Source organism: Bufo bufo, chromosome 2, assembly GCF_905171765.1.
Source record: "Bufo bufo chromosome 2, aBufBuf1.1, whole genome shotgun sequence".
NCBI lineage: Eukaryota > Metazoa > Chordata > Amphibia > Anura > Bufonidae > Bufo > Bufo bufo.
The window spans coordinates 474450287-474470667 of NC_053390.1; the positions used below are offsets into that span (position 1 = coordinate 474450287).

The window sequence follows — 20381 nt, forward strand, 5'->3', positions numbered from 1 at the left end:
TTCCGTCTTCAAATGCTTTCAGTACACTTGCGTTTTTCTGGATCCGGCGTGTAATTCCGGCAAGTGGAGTACACGCCGGATCCGGACAACGCAAGTGTGAAAGAGGCCTAACTTGGAGTTTTCCCATCATTGTCGGTTAGGCATTTGCCTATGATAAGGACTGTGATGTCACTATCACCCAGAATGCATTTAGACTGCGCAATGTTACCTATTCATACCTAAGTGGCACTATTGCATAAGCTACTAGCATCATCACTAGTAAGGGTTAAATGTCCAGGAATGAATTGTCTTACATTCCATACCCATGACATCTGGAATCCTAAATCAAAGCTAAGGGATTATCTTTGACACATATACCAATTAAAGCATAGACATTTGGGTACCATTTGAGACGTTTCCCAAGCTATCAAATTTATGGTATTGATAAGAATATAATGGACCTTGTACTATCCCAGACATGTGTCTCCTCTGTCACTTCAACGGGTGATTGATTGTTAGTTAAAATAACCCTGTCTCGCTAACAAAGCCTACTTTTAAAATTCTAATCATCATGCTTTCGGAGTGTATTCGTTCTTAGTGACAAATATATAAGATGCATTGACATCCTTCAGAATATCCAATAATATAGTACAATTCAGGTGTCCTATTGATTATCTTATACTAAAAACAAAACTAAGGTTCATTATACTTGTATACAGATGTCACAGATTTTCTGCTTCATCAATAGATCTTAAACTGTAGGGATAATTAGCACCAGATGTGTCTAGAGAATATTCTTATCTCAGTCATAAACCTATAAGTAGACAAGAATGACTTCTCAGACTGGTACATCTACAGAGATGAAATTATATGAACTGTCCTCTCCATGAACCTATTTCGGCCTAATTTAAAATACATACAAAATGATGAATCTCACAATATGGCCTCTTATATATAATCAAATCCACTATGATTTAGCATTTTAGATATAAATGTTATATACCTATGAAAAAGCACAACACTCCTAACACAGGTTTCTGCTTTGATTGTGAAGGCACAGTTTCCATGCACATGTAGTCTCTATGATAAACCTCTTTGTTATGGAGCTTTCATGTAAGACTAACCATTATGTATTGGTGTTACAGGCTTAAACTTTTTTTTTTTACACATTTTTTGTCTATTTTGTCTCAAAGAGCCAAACAAGAAGAAAAACGTAAAAAAGAAGAAGAAAAGCGAATTAAAATGGAAGAAAAGGTAAAACACTTAAGTATTTGATTTGGAAGCATGCAATATTCATAGCAGAGATATGCGTATTTCCTTTTTTTTAATACAATTTTTTTTTAATACTATTAAGACAGTTTAGAATGAGCAAATGCAGTAAGTTACAAGTTTTCCAAATTTTTTTCAAATAATGGAAAGGCTAACAGCCTAGTACTTACTCCACTTGGAGGAGGGTCGATCAGCTTATGTACTTGTTCCTCTTGCACGAAGTCCGCCTGTCAGTTGACTTTCCGGCAGTCACCCAGGATGGAGAAAAAGATGCCACTTCCTGGAGAATTATTTATTAAGACTCAACACATTTCAGTGACACATTTTCCCTTCATCAGAACTGGAAAAACATAACATAAAAGTGCATCTTATACAAACTGGTTTAAATACGTATTCCTGAAATATCTGTAATCCACAGACTTCCATACCAGAAGTGATATCATTTCCTGAGTTGTATTCATAAAAAATTGGTAAAACTACCAAAAATTTTATTTATTTATTTTTTTGAGTATGTGTGCTATTTTTGCAATGCATGACAGATTCCGGGGGATCTATACTAACACATGGGTAGAGATCTACAATAAAATCTCTTATGTAGTATCAATAGCAAATTGATGCAGAGTCGAAGTGACGCATGCGTACCAAACTAGAATGCATTAACACTTGTGTAATGGCCACATAGGAGTCAGAGCGGAAGTGACCTGTGCGTTCCATAATGGAGCGCATAACAAAAAGAGGTTGAAAGAAATCCAGCTCCACTTGGATAAAGGAATGTGCGTTTATTCAGCTTGCGGTTAAAAACTCATCCATGAATTACAAAAATTGCAGTCTTGTCTGCGCGTTTCGGGCTACCAGAGACAATTCCAGCCCTTCATGACACAGAAAGACATTAAAAGTGAGACCTTTTAAAGGGGACGGTGCACCTGTGTTCACTGATTGTCTCCACAGGCCTGTAACCGCCCCCAAGAAAAGGTGCCACACCTAAGTTAACTCTTCTCATGAAAATTAAATAAAAAGAAAAAACAAAAATATAACCATACACATGCATAGAAAAAAAAAAAAATTTTTTATATATATATAATATATATATTTTTTTTTTTCTATGCATGTGTATGGTTATATTTTTGTTTTTTCTTTTTATTTAATTTTCATGAGAAGAGTTAACTTAGGTGTGGCACCTTTTGTTGGGGGCGGTTACAGGCCTGTGGAGACAATCGGTGAACACAGGTGCACCCTCCTCTTTAAAAGGTCTCACTTTTAATGTATTTCTGTGTCATGAAGAAGGGCTGGAATTGTCTCTGGTAGCCCGAAACGCGTAGACAAGACTGCAATTTTTGTAATTCATGGATGAGTTTTTAACCGCAAGCTGAATAAACGCACATTCCTTTATCCAAGTGGAGCTGGATTTCTTTCAACCTCTTTTTGTATTGCTGCCCGTACCTGACACGGGTTATCCGTGCTCACAACCAAAGGAAGGGCAGGTGAGAGCTGCTAAACTTCTCTTTTCTTCATAATGGAGCGCATGCACGAGTGCATAGCTTACGTAGCTAGGATAACGAGAACTGCCTAGGAAATGTGTGTTCACAAAATATGATATATCGGTAATAAATTAAAAGGTACATTAAGAAGCCTCAGAAGGTATTCATCAAAAATACAAAAATTTGTATATTCTTTCAAAACCGAACATTGACCTACATAGTTATTATAATAGAAGTGGGAAGGATGTCCATTACATATTTTGCGTTCAAAGCTGGAGTGTATGAAGTATGGAATATACAGTCAGGTCCATAAATATTGGGACATCAACACAATTCTAACATTTTTGGCTCTAGACCCCACCACAATGGATTTGAAATGAAACGAACAAGATGTGCTTTAACTGCAGACTGTCAGCTTTAATTTGAGGGTATTTACATCCAAATCAGGTGAATGGTGTAGGAATTACAACAGTTTGCATATGTGCCTCCCACTTGTTAAGGAACCAAAAGTAATGGGACAAATGGCTTCTCAGCTGTTCCATGGCCAGGTGTGTGTTATTCCCTTATTATCCCAATTACAATGAGCAGATAAAAAGGTCCAGAGTTCATTTCAAGTGTGCTATTTGCATTTGGAATCTGTTGCTGTCAACTCTCAAGATAAGACCCAAAGAGCTATCACTATCAGTGAAGCAAGCCATCATTAGGCTGAAAAAAACCCAAAACTAAACAAACCATTAGAGAGATAGCAAAAACATTAGGCGTGGCCAAAACAACTGTTTGGAACATTCTTAAAAAGAAGGAACGAAACGGTGAGCTCGGCAACACCAAAAGACCCGGAAGACCACGGAAAACAACTGTGGTGGATGAGCAAATAATTCTTTCCCTGGTGAAGAAAACACCCTTCACAACAGTTGGCCAGATCAAGAACACTCTCCAGGAGGTAAGTGTATGTGTGTTAAAGTCAACAATCAAGAGAATACTTCACCAGAGTCAATACAGAGGGTTCACCACAAGATGTAAACCATTGGTGAGCCTCAAAAACAGGAATGCCAGATTAGAGTTTGCCAAACGACATCTAAAAAAAGCCTTCACAATTCTGGAACAACATCCTATGGACAGATGAGACCAAGATCAACTTGTACCACAGTGATGGGAAGAGTAGAGTATGGAGAAGGAAAGGAACTGCTCATGATCCTAAGCATACCACCTCATCAGTGAAGCATGGTGGTGGTGGTAGTGTCATGGCGTGGGCATGTATGTCTGCCAATGAAATTGGTTCTCTTGTATTTATTGATGTCACTGCTGACAAAAGCAGCAGGATGAATTCTGAAGTATTTCGGGCAATATTATCTGCTCTTATTCAACCAAATGCTTCAGAACTCATTGGACGGCGCTTCACAGTGCAGATGGACAATGACCCAAAACATACTGCAAAAGCAACCAAAGAGTTTTTAAGAGAAAGAAGTGGAATGTTATGCAATGGCGAAGTCAATCACCTGACCTGAATCTGATTGAGCATGCATTTCACTTGCTGAAGACAAAACTGAAGGGAAAATGCCCCAAGAACAAGCAGAAACTGAAGACAGTTGCAGTAGAGGCCTGGCAGAGCATCACCACGGATGAAAAATTGCATCTGGTGATGTCTATGCGTTCCAGAGTTCAGGCTGTAATTGACTGCAAAGGATTTGCAACCAAGTATTAAAAAGGTGAAAGTTTGATTTATAATTATTATTCTGTCCCATTACTTTTGGTCCCTTAACAAGTGGGAGGCACATATGCAAACTGTTGTAATTCCTACACCGTTCACCTGATTTGGATGTAAATACCCTCAAATTAAAGCTGACAGTCTGCAGTTAAAGCACATCTTGTTAGTTTTATTTCAAATCCATTGTGGTGGTGTATAGAGCCAAAAATGTTAGAATTGTGTCGATGTCCCAATATTTATGGACCTGGCTGTATAGTGTAATAAAAATGCCTGAACAATCCTAAGAAACATTAGGGTATATTTGTATCATGTTGTTCTGGCATGGTGTTATAATAAAAATTACATGTGGCATAGTGATGTAACTCAAGATTTTTCGTGCTGTGATCTTGGTTTTGGTGCTCTTGGTGCTGTCATCCGTCCGTCAATGAAACTGCAATTATCTGGTTGGCAGCTTTCAGGAAATATATAGGATTGGGGGTGCGCTACCATAGGTACAAAAATCTCCAAATACCTCTGGCAGTGAAAGGGATTAATGCTATATGGTGATGTGAGGGTCCTTCTATGCTAAACATCACCAGCCTTTAAATCCTCAAAGGAATAGGTGCTATACTATGGTGTTAATCAAACTAAGTCCTAAAAACCTCAATTTCTATTTCTAGCGCATGAAAGCTGAGAAAGCAGAGATTACAAGATTTTTACAGAAACAAAAAACATCTCAAACTCCTAAGGTAAGATATTGGATCTTTTTTACCACTATTTTTAGGCTAGGCCAATCCCTCAGTGCTCCTTCCTAATTTGTGTAAAATAAAAGTAATTATGCTGCAATGGTACATTCATTTGCAGCAATTAGAGGGCTCATTCTATTAACTGATCAACCCTAACAGGCTGTATGCCTGGTTTAATAGGGTTGATCATAGCCAATAGATCTGTGTGTGGGCAGTACATGATTCACTGATGTGTAAATAAGCCCTTAGCTACCTTATGAATAAAGGGGGTTCAATAAAATTACACTTGTCCTTGCAGCAGCTCACAGGAATAGGCATGCAGTGGCTTTGATAACCAGCTGTAGGCATTGTAGGAGGATTTTAACAGTTGGCATTAGATGAGCTTACACTTGGCGTTCGGATTTATGTTTTGTAAATCCAGTAGTCTGTTCTGGCAGAGGAACAGATTACTGGATATACCATATCAGGCATAGCCAGGCACCACCAGATGCCTATTCACTGTAATAGGATCTGGAGAGTTTCTGTCATAAATGCCACCTTTCTGCCGGAGAAATACTGCTGCATGCAGTGAAAAGGAAGCCAGGGTCTGGCTACTCCAGATCCGGTAACTTCAGCAATTTATTCCTTTGCCAGAACAGACTACCGGTTTTACAAAATGTAGATGTGAACCTACCTAATCGTGGAACTCCATTTTTAGGCTACATATTAACTATTCCTAATAATCTAATACAGCATTTTTTTATATAACCTATTAAAAGATGATCTCAAGCCAGCAATTCTGCTTTCTATTCTCACTGCTTGCAGTGCTGCCGTCTGATCCTCTTATCAAGCCTTGTTTGGCTGCAGTGTTGACATGCCACATTTTCTTATTTTAGTTTATGCCTTAAAGCACTGACGCATTAGATTAATGTCTACTGAATCAACTAAATTCAGCAAGGTTAATCAACCTAATGCTTATGGTGGTATCCTGATTCCCCTAACAGCAGATGTCTTGCTCGACAGGGCGACAGGCTTTCATTATACTTTTGTACTTATTGGAGATGAGCCACGAGAATTAGTTTTTGGCCATAAATTTCACATTTAGAGTTTCAGGATTATTAATAGAGAAGGCTGTGTCCGGCCTTTTGATCAGGATTGTTTTTTTCTAAGGCAAACCTGATTTGCTTACTGAATTAGGGTACTTTCATACTAGCGTTTTTCTTTTCTGGCACGGAGTTCCGTTATAGGGGCTCAATACCGGAAAATAACTGATTAGTTTCATCCCCATGCATTCTGAATGGAGAGAAATCCGTTCAGGATGCATCAGGATGTCTTCAGTTCAGTCACTGAACGGCGTTTTGGACAGAGGAAATACTGCAGCTTGCTGCGGTATTATCTCCGTCCAAAATTACCGATCAGTTGCCGGATCCGGCATTAATTTATATTGAAATGTCTTAGTGCCGGATCCGCATGCCGCATCCGTCCTTCTGGTCTGCGCATGCGCAAAACAAGTAAAAATGTGAAAAAAATATGACGGATCCGTTCTTGCAATGCATTTTGTAAGGGCTCTTTCACACTTGCGTTATTGTCTTCCGGCATAGAGTTCCGTCGTCGGGACTCTATGCCGGAAGAATACTGATCAGGATTATCCTAATGCATTCTGAATGGAGAGTAATCCGTTCAGGATGCATCAGGATGTCTTCAGTTCCGGTACGGAACGTTTTTTGGCCGGAGAAAATACCGCAGCATGCTGCGCTTTTTGCTCCGGCCAAAAATCCTGAAGACTTGCCGCAAGGCCGGATCCGGGATCAATGCCCATTGAAAGGCATTGATCCGGATCCGGCCTTAAGCTAAACGTCGTTTCGGCGCATTGCCGGACCCGACGTTTAGCTTTTTCTGAATAGTTACCATGGCTGCCGGGACGCTAAAGTCCTGACAGCCATGGTAAGTGTAGCGGGGAGCAGGGGAGCAGCATACTTACCGTCCGTGCGGCTCCCCGGGCGCTCCAGAGTGACGTCAGGGCGCCCCAAGCGCATGGATCACGTGATCACATGGATCACGTCATCCATGCGCATGGGGCGCTCTGACGTCATTCTGGAGCGCCCGGGGAGCCGCACGGACTGTAAGTATACCGCTCCCCCGCTCCCCGCTCCTACTATGGCAACCAGGACTTTAATAGCGTCCTGGGTGCCATAGTAACACTGAAAGCATTTGGAAGACGGTTCCGTCTTCAAATGCTTTCAGTACACTTGCGTTGTTACGGATCCGGCAGGCACCTCCGGCAACGGAAGTGCATGCCGGATCCCAACAACGCAAGTGTGAAAGAGGCCTAAGACTGATCCAGGTCCATTTGCATGCAGGTTGCCGGATCCGGCAGGCAGTTCCAGCGACAGTAAGTGTGAAAGTAGCCTTACTGTATGATGTCTGTCCATTTCCCTTTCATTGTAATTATTTTTTCCCCTGATTTTTAGACCTTTGCCCAGTCATGTGGGAAATTTGCACCATTTGAAATAAAGAAGAACATGGCCGTTGCACCTTTGTGTCGTATTGAAATTGAACAGGAAAGTTTGGAGCGATTGGATACGCTTTTAGTAGAGCAAAACACAGAATCTTTATTTTTGTTAGAAATAAAAATCAGGAAACCACGAAGTATGGGACGGACTATGATGCCTCAACTGCCAATTGTAACCAGGTGATTTGTTATATAGATGTACCAGGACATCATGACGTACCGGTACGTCATGTGTCCCCAACAGGTTAATTCCTGTGGAACACCTTAAGTTTTAATGTTTCTAAAAATCTGTTTTGAATCGTTTGAGGGTTTCTAAAATTTATGGGTAGTTTCTATTAAGTAAGCCCCCTCAAAATGACTTTAGAAGTAAACTAGTTCCTAGTTGGTTTGTGAATTTTCTTGAAAATTTTTCAAATGGCTTAATATAAAATATATTTACAAAATGATGGCAGCAAATTAGCCATATGGGAAATGCCAACATAAAGTAGACATGGGAAATGTTAGAGGACCTTTCACCTCTCCTGACTTGCCTATTTTAGTAGCTACATGCATTCCCCATGTTATAACAGCCCTTGAGCATCTATTCTTATGGCTCTGTTTACCATTCTTTTGTTATTTCCTTCAGTAAGGGTACAAAGGGGTGGTAACAAGTTGGGAGGTGTCCCTGTACATTCTGAAAATAGCAGCACTGGTTGGATAGAGTAAGTCTGTGCAGGTTCACGCCACCAACTTGTTACCACCCCTCTGGACCCTTACTGCAGACTGGTAGCAATTAATTTGTAAATTCTAGTACAAATAATAAAGGAATGGAAAAAAAACATACAGACATAAGAATAGATTCTCCAGAATTATTACGTGGGGAATGCATGAAGCTATTACAGCAGACATGTCAGGAGTGGTGACAGGTCCTCTTTAAGGAATTATTTTGAGGTACTGCAATCAGTGCAAAGAAAGTTAGTAGATGTAAAATTTTCCATACATTTTTTATTTTTTTTATAAAGGTAAAACGTCGACTCAAATTGATCACTAACATGTAGTACAATGAGGGTAATTTACTAAGGGTATTATGCCTCTTTTGTGCTGTAAAAGTCACACATTATGACGCACACCTTGCGCCTTAATTTGTGACTTTAAAGAGGACCTTTCACTAGAATAAAACATCTAAACTAACTATACAGACACGGAGAGCGGCGCCCAGGGATCCCCCTGCACTTACTGTTATCCCCGGGCGCCGCTCCGTTCTCCCGTTATAGCCTCCGGTATCTTCATAGTTAGGCTCCACCCAGGGGAACCTGCCGGCGTGTCATTCTCCCATGCTGTAGCGCTGGCCAATCGCAGCGCTCAGTTCAAAGTGCCAAGGATGGGGAGGTGTTTCACCCTGCCTGCTGGATTTACTAGAACTTTCACCAGGAAGTAGCGCAAGTTATAGCTGAAGTCTATGCCAGCCGGTCCCGAGTTTTACTTTTTCTTAATATGGAATTTTTTTTTGATCAAATCTTTTTATTTGAAGACAAAAATCTCCATATTTTTATGTTTTACAACACAAACAATAAGAACATCACAGAAAACCCCCCCCTCCCCGAAGTCCAGGTGCAGTTCATCTTGGAATCATCTTGCAGCAAAGTTCAGTATCAAACCCGCTCTCACACTTCATGCCATCCTGCTCATATACGCTCCATTCATTTACCCGACTAGACCCAAATTATGTGCGATCTATCGCCTTCTCCTCTCACTCTACCTTCACACTACACCCCTAAATAACCAAATGAAAATGGTCGATCCATGCATACCAAATTTTGTTAAACTTTTTGTTATCTTAATATGGAAATTAGGTTTTCTCGCCCATTCCATTGGGGGACACAGACCATGGGTATAGCTTAAGCCACCACTAGGAGGAGACACTATGCAAATAAGAAAAAACAGCTCCTCCTCCACTGGCTATACCCCCATGATCCAACAGGAGGACCTCGGAGGACCTCAGTTTTAACTTGGTGTTGGATAAGGAGGTGACACTCCTGCTCCTGCAGGGTTGTCCCTGTAGTTTTTTTCTTCTCCTGTTTGTTTTCTTCTAAACAGAGGACGCAGGGTCGTATGGCGCGTCCCTGGTCTCTCAGCGGAGCGAGCATCGGGGTCGAATGACCATCCCCGGCTACCTCCTTTTCCCCCCAGAAGATAAGTCGAACCGGGCTCGAACTGCAGCTCCGGTGGCCTACCAGATCCGGGGTCACCTAGTCCTGCCCTCTATCCAGTGCACTGCCATTCCTTGTGCCAGATAACTGAAGAGGTGACCCCATGCTGGTCCGGTACAGAGGGTGAAGACTGCAGGACTCAGATAAGTACACCGGCTCTCCTGCAGCTTCCCCCCCCCCCGTGTTCACACTGTGACACGGTTCTTCAGGGCTTACCTGTGGATCTGAGAGAGCCTGCTGGCTGAGGGGGAGGAGGGATTCCTTCTTGGGGCAGTGGCTATTCGCAGCGCCATGCTGCTGCGCCTTTTCCCGTTTTGTTCGGAGGACTCGTTATACAAGGCAAGCTGGTAGCTCTGTTGTAATGCTGTTGCCCCATGTCCAGGCTTTCAGTGTTCAAAGCCCCTTTCAGCCTCTAAAATATTTTCCCCCTGCATCCTGACGGCGGGCGCTATTTTCGGACCCGGGGTCTACCTTTTTTCATTCTGCGTGATTTTTTACCGTGAATTTTTCGGGCGATCTGTGACGCGACTTGGTCTCTTCCGCTTTGCCTCAGCGCTTCTCCACGCTTGGATGCTACTCCAGCTCCTCACAGGTCACAGTAGGACAGATAGTGTTCCGCAAAACTGTAGGAGACCCTGACTCCGGGATTGCCGCCGTCACTCCAAGTCCGGGGGCCCCCCAAAAATCTAAAGCGACACCTCAGGTCCCACTGGGATCCTGTAAGTTATGCTGCTTGCCACTATCGTTTACAGGCTCCTGTGACTCTTGCCCTGCCTCGGGACAGGATCATCCACCTCCTCCTCCCCCTCCATCAAACCAGCTTAGTCCTTCCTCCGACCCTTTAAAGCCCTCCTGGGCCTCTGCCGTAGCTAGGGCGGCCGCGGACTTGTCCCAAGTCTCGCGCGCGGCCATGGCCTTTATGGAACGCATGGCGGCCTTTGTGGTTAGCACCGCTCCACCTACCGGTGCCCCCCACAGAGGACGCTCGACCGTTAAGAGGCAGCGTGCGTAGCGGCATCCCTCCTCGGATGACTCTGCTTCTCCCCCTCGCCTGGAGGCATGTTCAGCCTCTCCCCTTCGCAGGGACTGCAGGTCTGAAGGGGAAAGGTCCACGGAACCGGAACCCTCTCCTAAGCTCTCCACCATGGGGGCAGACTTGGTCACGGCGGTCCGTGACACCTTTGACATACAGGGGGAACCTCCTTCTAGTAGCCAGGAATTCCCCCTTTTCCACTCCAGAAGGGGTGACGCACCAGAGGCAGTGACATTCCCCATTCATGGGAGTCGCCAAGGTCCTTTCTGAGGCTTGGGAGCGCCCTAATCAGTTTTTTTCAGCCACAAGGCGCTTGGATACTCTGTATCCTTTCCCGGCAGATAATGCGCAGAAGTGGTCTTCTCCTCCTATGGTCGACCCGCTCGTGGCCAGATTGGCTAAGAATTCGGCAATACCAGTCCTGGACGGGTTCTCCCTACAGGACTCCGTTGATAGGCGTTTGTACTTTCCAAAGCCATCTTCACTCTGGCAGGCACTGGTCTGCGGCCTGCTTTCGGTGTGGTTGCAGCGCCCTCATCAGGGCCTTGCAGTACAGGATACCTCTGCGGACACCCTGAGCTTTGCCCTCCAGATGTCCCAAGCGACAACATTCCTCTGTGAGGCCTCATTGGACTTCAGCACTCTCTTTGCGCGGATTTCGGCCCTCTCGGTCACGCAGCGTAGGGAGGTCTGGTTGAAGGTCTGGGGCGCCGACGCTTCCTCCAAGCGCTCCCTCACGAACCTCCCCTTTGCGGGCTCCAGGCCCTTCGGTGCTACGCTGGAAAAGATTATCTCTGACGCTACGGGGGGCAAGAGCACACACCTGCCCCAATCTAGATCCAAGCGCGCCTTCAGAGCTCGCCCCTTTGGCTCTAGAAACCAGTCCTTTCGAGACAGCCCCCTCCTCCGGTGGCTCTCAGGACTCACGCAAGAAGCCTTCCTTTACACCTCAGCCTCCCTGGCGTCCGCGGGCACAATTCCAGGGGAGTTCTGCCCGCCCCGCGGCTCCCTTTCAGCAGGTCTGGAGAGCTCACGTTCGAGACGCCTGGACCCTGAAAATTGTAACTTCTGGTTACAAGATAGAATTCGCTTCCAGGCCTCCGGAACGTTTCTTCCCTTCTCGGGTTCCGGGTGATCCAGCCCGAGCCTCAGCCCTTTTACAAGTGGTCTCTTCCCTTCTGGTCTGGGGAGTAGTTGCTCCAGTTCTACATCACAACTTTGTAAGGCGGCCGCCTGGTCGTCCTTACATACATTTACAAAGTTCTACCAGCTGCACTCTCTGGCGTCGGCTGATGCTGCCCTAGGGCGCAAGGTATTGCAGGCTGTGGTTCCTGGACGTTCCGTTGGACGTTTCCCTCTGGAGGTGTTGGTCTTCCCACTCCATGGACTGCTGTAGGACGTCCCATGGTCTGTGTCCCCCAATGGAATGGGCGAGAAAAGGAGATTTTTTGTGACACATCTGTAAAATATTTTTCTAGTCTTTTCCATTGGGGGACACAGCCCCCACCCATTCTTGTCTGTTACAGGAGGGGTTGGTTCTATTCTATTGGGACCTTACGGTTTACGGCCTGATGGCGGTATTCCTCGGTTCTGTTTTCTTTATTAATATTTGGTTTTTGTCTCCTTCTCCTACTGCTTTTGCACGCACTGAGGTCCTCCTGTTGGAGCATGGGGGTATAGTGGAGGAGGAGCTGTTTTTTCTTATTTGCATAGTGTCTCCTCCTAGTGGTGGCTTAAGCTATACCCATGGTCTGTGTCCCCCAATGGAAAAGACGAGAAAAAGATTTTACAGGTGAGTTTCACAAAAAATCTCCTTTTTGGTGCAAGAGGGCATCCCCAAATTACCCTAGTTAAACCCAAAATCCACTCTTTTCTGTATCCAGACCCTCAATGGCTGCTTTGATTGACAGGGCCAGCCAGTGGCAAAGCAGCCACAAGGCTCCAGATGACAACCAAAATGGTTGCAATGCGACTTAGAATTTGTAGATGGCAACAAGACTGCCACCGTGCTGCAGCTGAATACTGCGGTGGGGCACGGGAGGAATCAAAATGCCAGATTAATTTTATTTGTCACTCACTTCACATTCCAAAGAAATTGAATAAAAAGTGATCAAAATGTCTTACACACTTCAAAATGGTGTCAATAAAAACTAGATTGTCCTGCAAAAATTGAGCCCTCACATAGATCAGTAGATGTAAATTTTAAAAAAGTTGTGGGATTCAAAATGTCGTTGAAAATATTATATATTTTTTTCAAATATTTTTTCCCCCGTATCAAAACTATAAATGTGGTATCGTTATCATACTGACCCAGCGAAGCACACAATTTTACTGCATAAGGGAACACTGTAAAAACAATTAATAAAATCCAGATTTTTTTTATTTTTTTCAATTCCACCTCATTTGGAATTTTTTTCCCCAGCTTTCAGCGTCATCTTATGACATTTTATATGGTGCCATAGCAAAAAAAAAAACAACTCGTATGGCTATGTGAATGGAAAAATGAGTTATGGCTCTAAAGTGGGGAGTAAAAAAAAGGAAAAACGGAAAGTTGCAGGGTCCTGAAGGGGTTAAGTAATGTTTAGGCTGTTATTTATAATAGACTTTGCACATAGTGTTTAGCATATATTGTTCCCAAATACACTACATGTCGCCAGGGCAAGACTACAAAATTTTTCTTTTTCTTTGTGTTTTGATACAAATTAAGAAAATGTGACGGTGTTTACTTTTCTTTGTGATTTAACAGTGAAAATGAAGATGTGCAGATTCTAGAGAATACAGATGAATCCTTACAGGAAAATGTCATTGTTGAGAAACACAATGTGATGGAGCATAGAAATCTTAAAAAAATGAAATTGTTGCAGTTCTGTGAGAATTATCGTCCTGCTTACTGGGGCACATGGAACAGATCAAGCACAATAATTAATCCACGGAAGCCATGGGCACAAGACACTGTAAGTACTGATGCTCATTTGTTTGCCCAACATCATTTTTAACCAAGATGTATAGTGACGAAACTGGCCTTGTCCTAGGTTTGCTTACATTCCTGGGGAAACAAAATCTGCACTGTGGTTGTTATGGACAGTAATGCCGTTTTGGTAATGACTGTTTTGCACAAATGAAGACTAATCCATTTCTGGCATACAATGTATGCATTGTATCCTACATAAATGATGACTGGTGGTCAAATACTACTGGCCAAATTCTGATGGAAAGACTCTAGATTCCAATTATAGTTTGAGAATTTGGTGATGTATGGCGGTATCTATGTGGGATAAGGTAACTCCGGAAGTCTGTTCCTCTGCTGGAACATACTTCCAAATTATCTTTAGCATATCTGATTTAATTTGAAGTTTAAAATATTTCTGTTGCTTAAAGAGAGTCTGTCACCTCAATTTTGGCACCCAAACCACTCACAGGTAGGTGCGTTAAAATTTGTAAATGTTGGGCCACTGTTTAGGAGGTTAAATGTTGTCTGGTTCCCTTAATTAAAAAGTGTTTTGATCTATAAATTATATTGACATCATTTACAGAAACTGTTGGACTATGAAGTAGACAGTGATGAGGAATGGGAAGAGGAGGAGCCTGGAGAATCACTGTCACATAGTGAGGGGGTAAGTTGAAGCAAATAATTTTCAATCAAATTATAATATTTTTAGATCATTTTAGGACATTCTTTATATGTGGTTATTACTAAATATTGAAAGTGCTTGAAAAAATAAAAATGGTGTGTGACAAGAATTGCATAGTACCGTGCCAACCACAAAAAAACGATGTTACCTTTACATTAATAAATACAAAAGTAAGATTGATCCTCCTTCAGAAAGGAGCCTTTTCTCTGAAAGCTAGCAATGTTTTTTTTTCTGGTTAACCGATAAAGATATATATTTATATTCTCCCTTATACTTTTGTATTTATTAACGCAAAAGTCTTCATTACATGGAAAAGTATAAAAAATAAAAAAAGACATGACCTCGTAGGTATAAATGTATAAAATGTGATGGGGAAAACAAACAGTGCAGATGTATTTACTGTATTTTTTGCCCGACACACCTAGGTTTTAGAGGAAAAAAATTTAAATATTTTTCATCAGACCTCAGCTCAGACCCCCCAGTGTTCATCAATCCTCAGCTCAGACCTCAGAACAGATCCAATGTTAACATTGGCCCCTAATCAGACCTCTAAGTTCAGCCCCCCCCCCCCCCCCCAAAAAAAAAAAAAAAGTTTGATACCCCCTATCAGACATCAGATCTCCATGTTAATAAGTCTCCCATGTGAATCAGACCAGAGCAGAGAAAAATAAATTAACTTGCCTCTCCTGCGCTCCTAAGACGCATCTCTCTTCCTGCCGTGCTGCCAGAGTCTGCCGATGTCCTCAAGCTGTGCGCAGGACACAAAACAGAGACCACGAAGTAATAAATTCAGAGCCCGCACCGGGAGCGCTGCAATCACCCAACCCCAGTCCTCCTGTACTAAGGAGCGCTTCCATAATAGGCGCAAAAATATTTGTGGCTGTTTAAAGCAGCACAGCTTCCTTTTAAGCACCTTACTGCTGCCAACAATCCATCCAGGGACCAAGCGAAAGGTCCAGGTAAGTATGTGTTGAAAAAGGGTGACTGCAAATGGATGTTTTTCGTTAGAAATAACCTTTGTAGCAGCTTTTAACACGGAAGTGTAGATAAAATAAATGATATACAGACTACACAGGGTTGAATGGGAGAGGAGGTTTGATTCTTAGTAATATAACCAAAAACATTGCTATTCTACCTGTATACAAAAATCACATATTACTTAGGCTTCTTTCACACTGGCATTTTGCTTGTCGGTTCTCCCCCCCCCCCCCCCCCCCCCCCCCGCCGGATCTGTACTAACGTTTGCAGTTGTACTTTCTAATGGCACCATTTACTATTGTATACAATGGCCCTTATTTATCATGCCTTCTGTTAAAGTAATTCTGGCTTTAAAAAGTTGTAAAACCAGGCTATTGCGATGTCTTGCACACGTACAAAAATCTTGAAACTTTTAGCATTTTTACATGACTCCAGTTTTGAAATGTGGCTGGGAAAGTGGGTGTGGTTATCTATGTTAATGAGCTTCACTCAAGATTTATCATTGATCGCTGCCGCAAACCGCAGGTAAAAGCTGCAAACCGCAGGTCTATATTTAGCCAAGGTGCCTGCTCAATCGGAAATACACATGACGTACCGGTATGTCATGTGTCCTGAAGAGGTTAAAGGAAATCTGTCACCAGGATAATCGCTATTGGAGAAAAGCCATGGCCTGATAGCACTTAGTACCTTATTTCAATATGTGCCTTTGTTCCAGCAATAGATGTTTTTATCCTCTGAAATTTCAGTTTATTTAATATGCAAATGAGCCGGTAAGGTGCCCAGAGGGGCATCACTCTTGCAGGAAGGGGCCCAAACACGCCCCCTGCCACAATGTGTTAATATCTTTTAACGACACACAAACATTAAATTAATTATATTAAATATACCCGAGCGAAGCCGGGTCCTTCAGCTAGTCTAATATATAAAGCTGAGTTTGTGTGTGTGTGTGTGTCCGTCAGCTAAAGGAATACACACCGTCACATCTACAATCACGAAATTTGGCACACAGGTAAATCGGGTGTCCGGGAAGGTTTTAGAACAGGTCTCAGCTCTCTAGGACGTACCGTTCCTGAGATATTCCCAAAAAAATGCATTAGCCAATAGAAGCTTAGTCATATGACCCTTATCAGCCAATTGAAGCTCACAGGTCCTCCAGCCTCCACATACAGTATTACTCCAGGTTTCCATAACAACCCAGCCATTTATTTTTACTGCTGAGGAAATCAGTCACAAGGATAATCGCTATTGAAGTAAAGCCTTAGCCTAATAGCACTTAGTACCTTATTTCAAGACGTACCTTTGTTCCAGCAATAGATGGTTTTATCCTCTGAAAATCCAGTTTATCTGGTATGCAAATAACCCAGTAAGAAGGAGCCCAGACACTCCCCCTGCCACAATGTGTCCACCCTCAAAAGACTAACTTAAAACACCACCCCCCAGGTCCGCTAAGCCACGCCCCCCAGTTTAGTTAGGTTATGCCCCCTCTTATTAGCCGATAGGGATTGAAAAAATGACGTTAAAAATTAACTTCTGTAAGTTGCAGAGGTGGGAGGGAGGGTGACTTTCTTCCTGCAGCCCACACTCAGACAGCACAGTGCTGCTGTCTTAGACTGAGCTGTTCAAAAGGACACGCCCCTGATCCAGTTAGGCCATGCCCCCTCCCACTCAGCTGACAGGGATTGAAAAAATGAAGGTAAAAATCAACTTCTAGGTCCCGCTAAGCCACACCCTGATCTGGTTAGGCTACGCCCATCCCACTCAGCTGACAGGGATTGAGAAAATTAGGTTAAAAATCAACTTCTGTCAGCTGCAGGAGTGGGAGGGACGGTGACTTTCTTCCCGCAGCTCACACTCAGACAGCACAGTGCTCCTTTATGAGAGTGAGCTGTTCAAAAGGACATCCTTGTGTCCATCCAGGCCCTACGCCAGATGGAGGACAGGGAGTCTGAAAGTCGGACTGTCTGGCCTAAAACTGGACCTATAGCCACCCTAGGGGCAGACTGCTGTGGAGGTCACAGTTAAGGGGATGGTCTGCTATGGGGGTCAGTGTTAAGGGGCAGATCGCTCTAGAGGCTCTAGAAATACATCCAGGCCCCTCTTGAACTCTTTTATCGAACTCACCATCACCACCTCCTCAGGCAGAGAGTTCCATACTCTCACTGCTCTTACTGTAAAGAATCCTCTTCTATCGTTGTGTACAAACCTTCTTTCCTCCAGATGCAGAGTATGTCCCCTCGTCACAGTCCTGGGGATAAATACTGTAGATGATGGGAGCGATCTCTGTACTGACCCCTTATTATATTTATTCGTAGTTATTAGATCTCCCCTGAGTCATTTCTTTTCTAACATCTAATAACCCTAATTTTGATCATCTCAGAGTACTGTAGTCCACCCATTCCAGTTATTACTTTAGTTGCCCTCCTCTGAACCCTCTCCAGCTCTGTCTGCCTTGTTCACAGGAGCCCAGAACTGTACACAGTACTCCACGTATGGTCTGACTAGTGATTTGTAAAGTGGCAGGACTATGTTCTCATCACGGGCATCTATTCCTCTTTTGATGCAACCCATTATCTTTTTGGCCTTGGCAGCAGCTGCCTGGCACTGGTTTTTCCGCTTAGTTTACTATTCACTTCCTAGGTCTTTTTCCATGTCAGTGTTACCCAGTGTTTTACCATTTAGTATGTACGGGTGACTTGCATTATTCCTTGCCATGTGCATAATCTTACATTTGTCAGTGTTAAACCTCATCTGCCACTTCTCTGCCCAAGCCTCCAATCTATCCAGATCCATCTGTAGCAGTATTTCTCGTACTACGCTACGTTTTTTCTCCTGCTTCCTGAGAAGCTTCTGAGCTGCTCTCTGCTCCTCCGGTGGATGTCGCTGCTATTGCATGAATGGTAGGACCTGTTAGCTCTTGAAGCTTCTAGGGACATTGTTTTTGTGGTCATCATGCCTAAGCCTGGGCCCCCACTTAAATCCGCAAGTCCTCTTCTCAATCGGCCAAGACCTCTTCTCAGATCCAGTGGGGTCCTGTATGAGGTGTCTTCTGCGCCTTCTGTCTCTGGTATTTGTGCCGCCCACCCTGCTCCTGCCCTGCCCCATGTGGACAGGTTCATCCTTCTCCTCCTTCTCTCGGCAGCCCCCCCCCCGTCTCTGCAGAGCCTGCGGTTCCCGCTTGGGCATCTGCCATGTCCAGCGTGGCCGCTGATTTGGTCTTAGTCGCAAAGGCAGCCATGTCCTTTAATCTGTGGCTCCAACCACTCCATATCCTCTCAGTGGTTCCCACAGTGGACGCCTGACCACGAAGAGGCAGTGTGAGCTGCAGCATCCCACCTCAGATGACTCGGTCTCCTCCCACTCGCCTAGAGGCGTGTTCTGACGACTCTCCCCCCTCCCTAGGGAGCGCAAGTCTGAAGGGGAATTAACCGGCTCGGACGAGCCATGTTCCTTTTGGAATATAGGGCATTTTCAAATCCTGTGGTGCCAACCACCTCAGTGGTTTTCCACAGAGGACGCCCGACTACTAAGAGGAACAAGATGCGTCTTCTGACACACTGGATTTGGTTCTCCAGCTGTCTCAGGCTTCTAAGTTTCTTTGCGAAGCTTCTAGGGACATTGCTTCCCTCTTTGCCCGCATGTTGGCCATCTCGGTCATTCAGCGCAGAGGTCTGGTTAAAAGTGTGGGACGCCGACGCCTTATCCAAACGTTCCCTCGCTAATCTCCCCTTTGGGGGTTCCAGACTTTCTGGGGCTCAGCTAGGCGAGTTCATCTCTGCCGCCACTGGGGGCAAGGGCACTTATCTTCCCCAACCAAGGTCCAAGCGCACTTTTCGGATCGGGTCATCCGGCTCCGGTACTAGTCCTTTCGTCGCTTTTCATCTGGTCGGACGTCGCCTGCTTCCTCCACTGGGAGTTTCAGGACGCCCGCAAAAGGCCCTCCTTCAAACACCAGCCTTCCTGGCGCTAGGGGGCCCAGTCAGCCCGCCCTGCTACTCCTAAGCAGTCCTCCGCATGAAGGGGACTTCTTGATGACCGTTTATTCCCTTCTGGACTGGGGGGTTATTACCCCAGTTTCCCCAGAGGAACAGGGCACAGGTTCCGGTCTAACCTGTTTGTGGTCCCAAAGAGGAAAGGGTCGGTGCGTCCGATCCTGGATCTAAAACTGTTCAACACAGGACGCCTATCTGCATGTCCCGATCGCAGAATCTCAACAGTGATCAGTCGTCGCCCTTCCTTTCGTGTTAACAACCGCCCTTCGGGTCTTTACAAGATCCTAGAGTCGATCATGGCGCTTCTTCATACCAGGGGCTTTCCTTGCTGCCATACCTGGATGACATTCTGATCCAGTCTCCAAGTCGTTCCAGTTCCAGAACGCAGTGTCACATCTACTGCCCTCCCCGTGTCTCTCCATCCGGGAGTAAATGCGGGTCCTGGGTCTTATGGTAGCCTCCTTCGAGGCCATTCCATATGCCCAGTTTTCACACTCGTTTGCTGCAACAGGAGATCCTCTCCCTCTGGGACAAGACCTCTCGGGGTCTGGACGATCTCATCCGCCTGTCTCAGCGGGTTCAGACAGCTCTCTCTTGGTGGCTGTTTCCGTTGAACCTGAGGTCGGGAAGGTCCTTCCTCCCGTTCTCCTGGACGGTCGTCTCCACCGATGCCAGCCTTCTGAGTTGGGGCGGCGTTCTCCAAGCACGCACGGGTCAGGGGGGTTTGGTCGACGGCTGAATCCGCCTCCCGATCAACATTCTGGAGCTGAGGGCGATTTTCCACTCCCTCCCCCAATGGACCCGCAGCCGGATGGTGATGCAGGAGGTGACGAGAATTCTGCTGTAGGCAGAGTCGCACGTTCAGATATTGTCGGCAGTGTTCATTCCAGGGATAGACAACTGGACAGTGGAC

General features: G+C 44.5%; 1 protein-coding gene across 1 annotated transcript in view; it reads left to right on the forward strand.

Moving 5' to 3' along the window:
* The first annotated feature begins 1185 nt into the window (after window positions 1-1185).
* LOC120989557 (chromatin assembly factor 1 subunit A-B-like) overlaps window positions 1186-20381 on the forward strand; it is a 148696-nt gene continuing 129500 nt past the window's right edge. Inside the window, exons 1-5 of the mRNA XM_040417744.1 lie at window positions 1186-1233; window positions 5091-5159; window positions 7607-7827; window positions 13616-13823; window positions 14403-14483. Of these exons, the coding sequence (XP_040273678.1) occupies window positions 1222-1233; window positions 5091-5159; window positions 7607-7827; window positions 13616-13823; window positions 14403-14483 (591 nt within the window). The 5' untranslated portion in view covers window positions 1186-1221. The remainder of the gene's footprint in view (window positions 1234-5090; window positions 5160-7606; window positions 7828-13615; window positions 13824-14402; window positions 14484-20381) is intronic.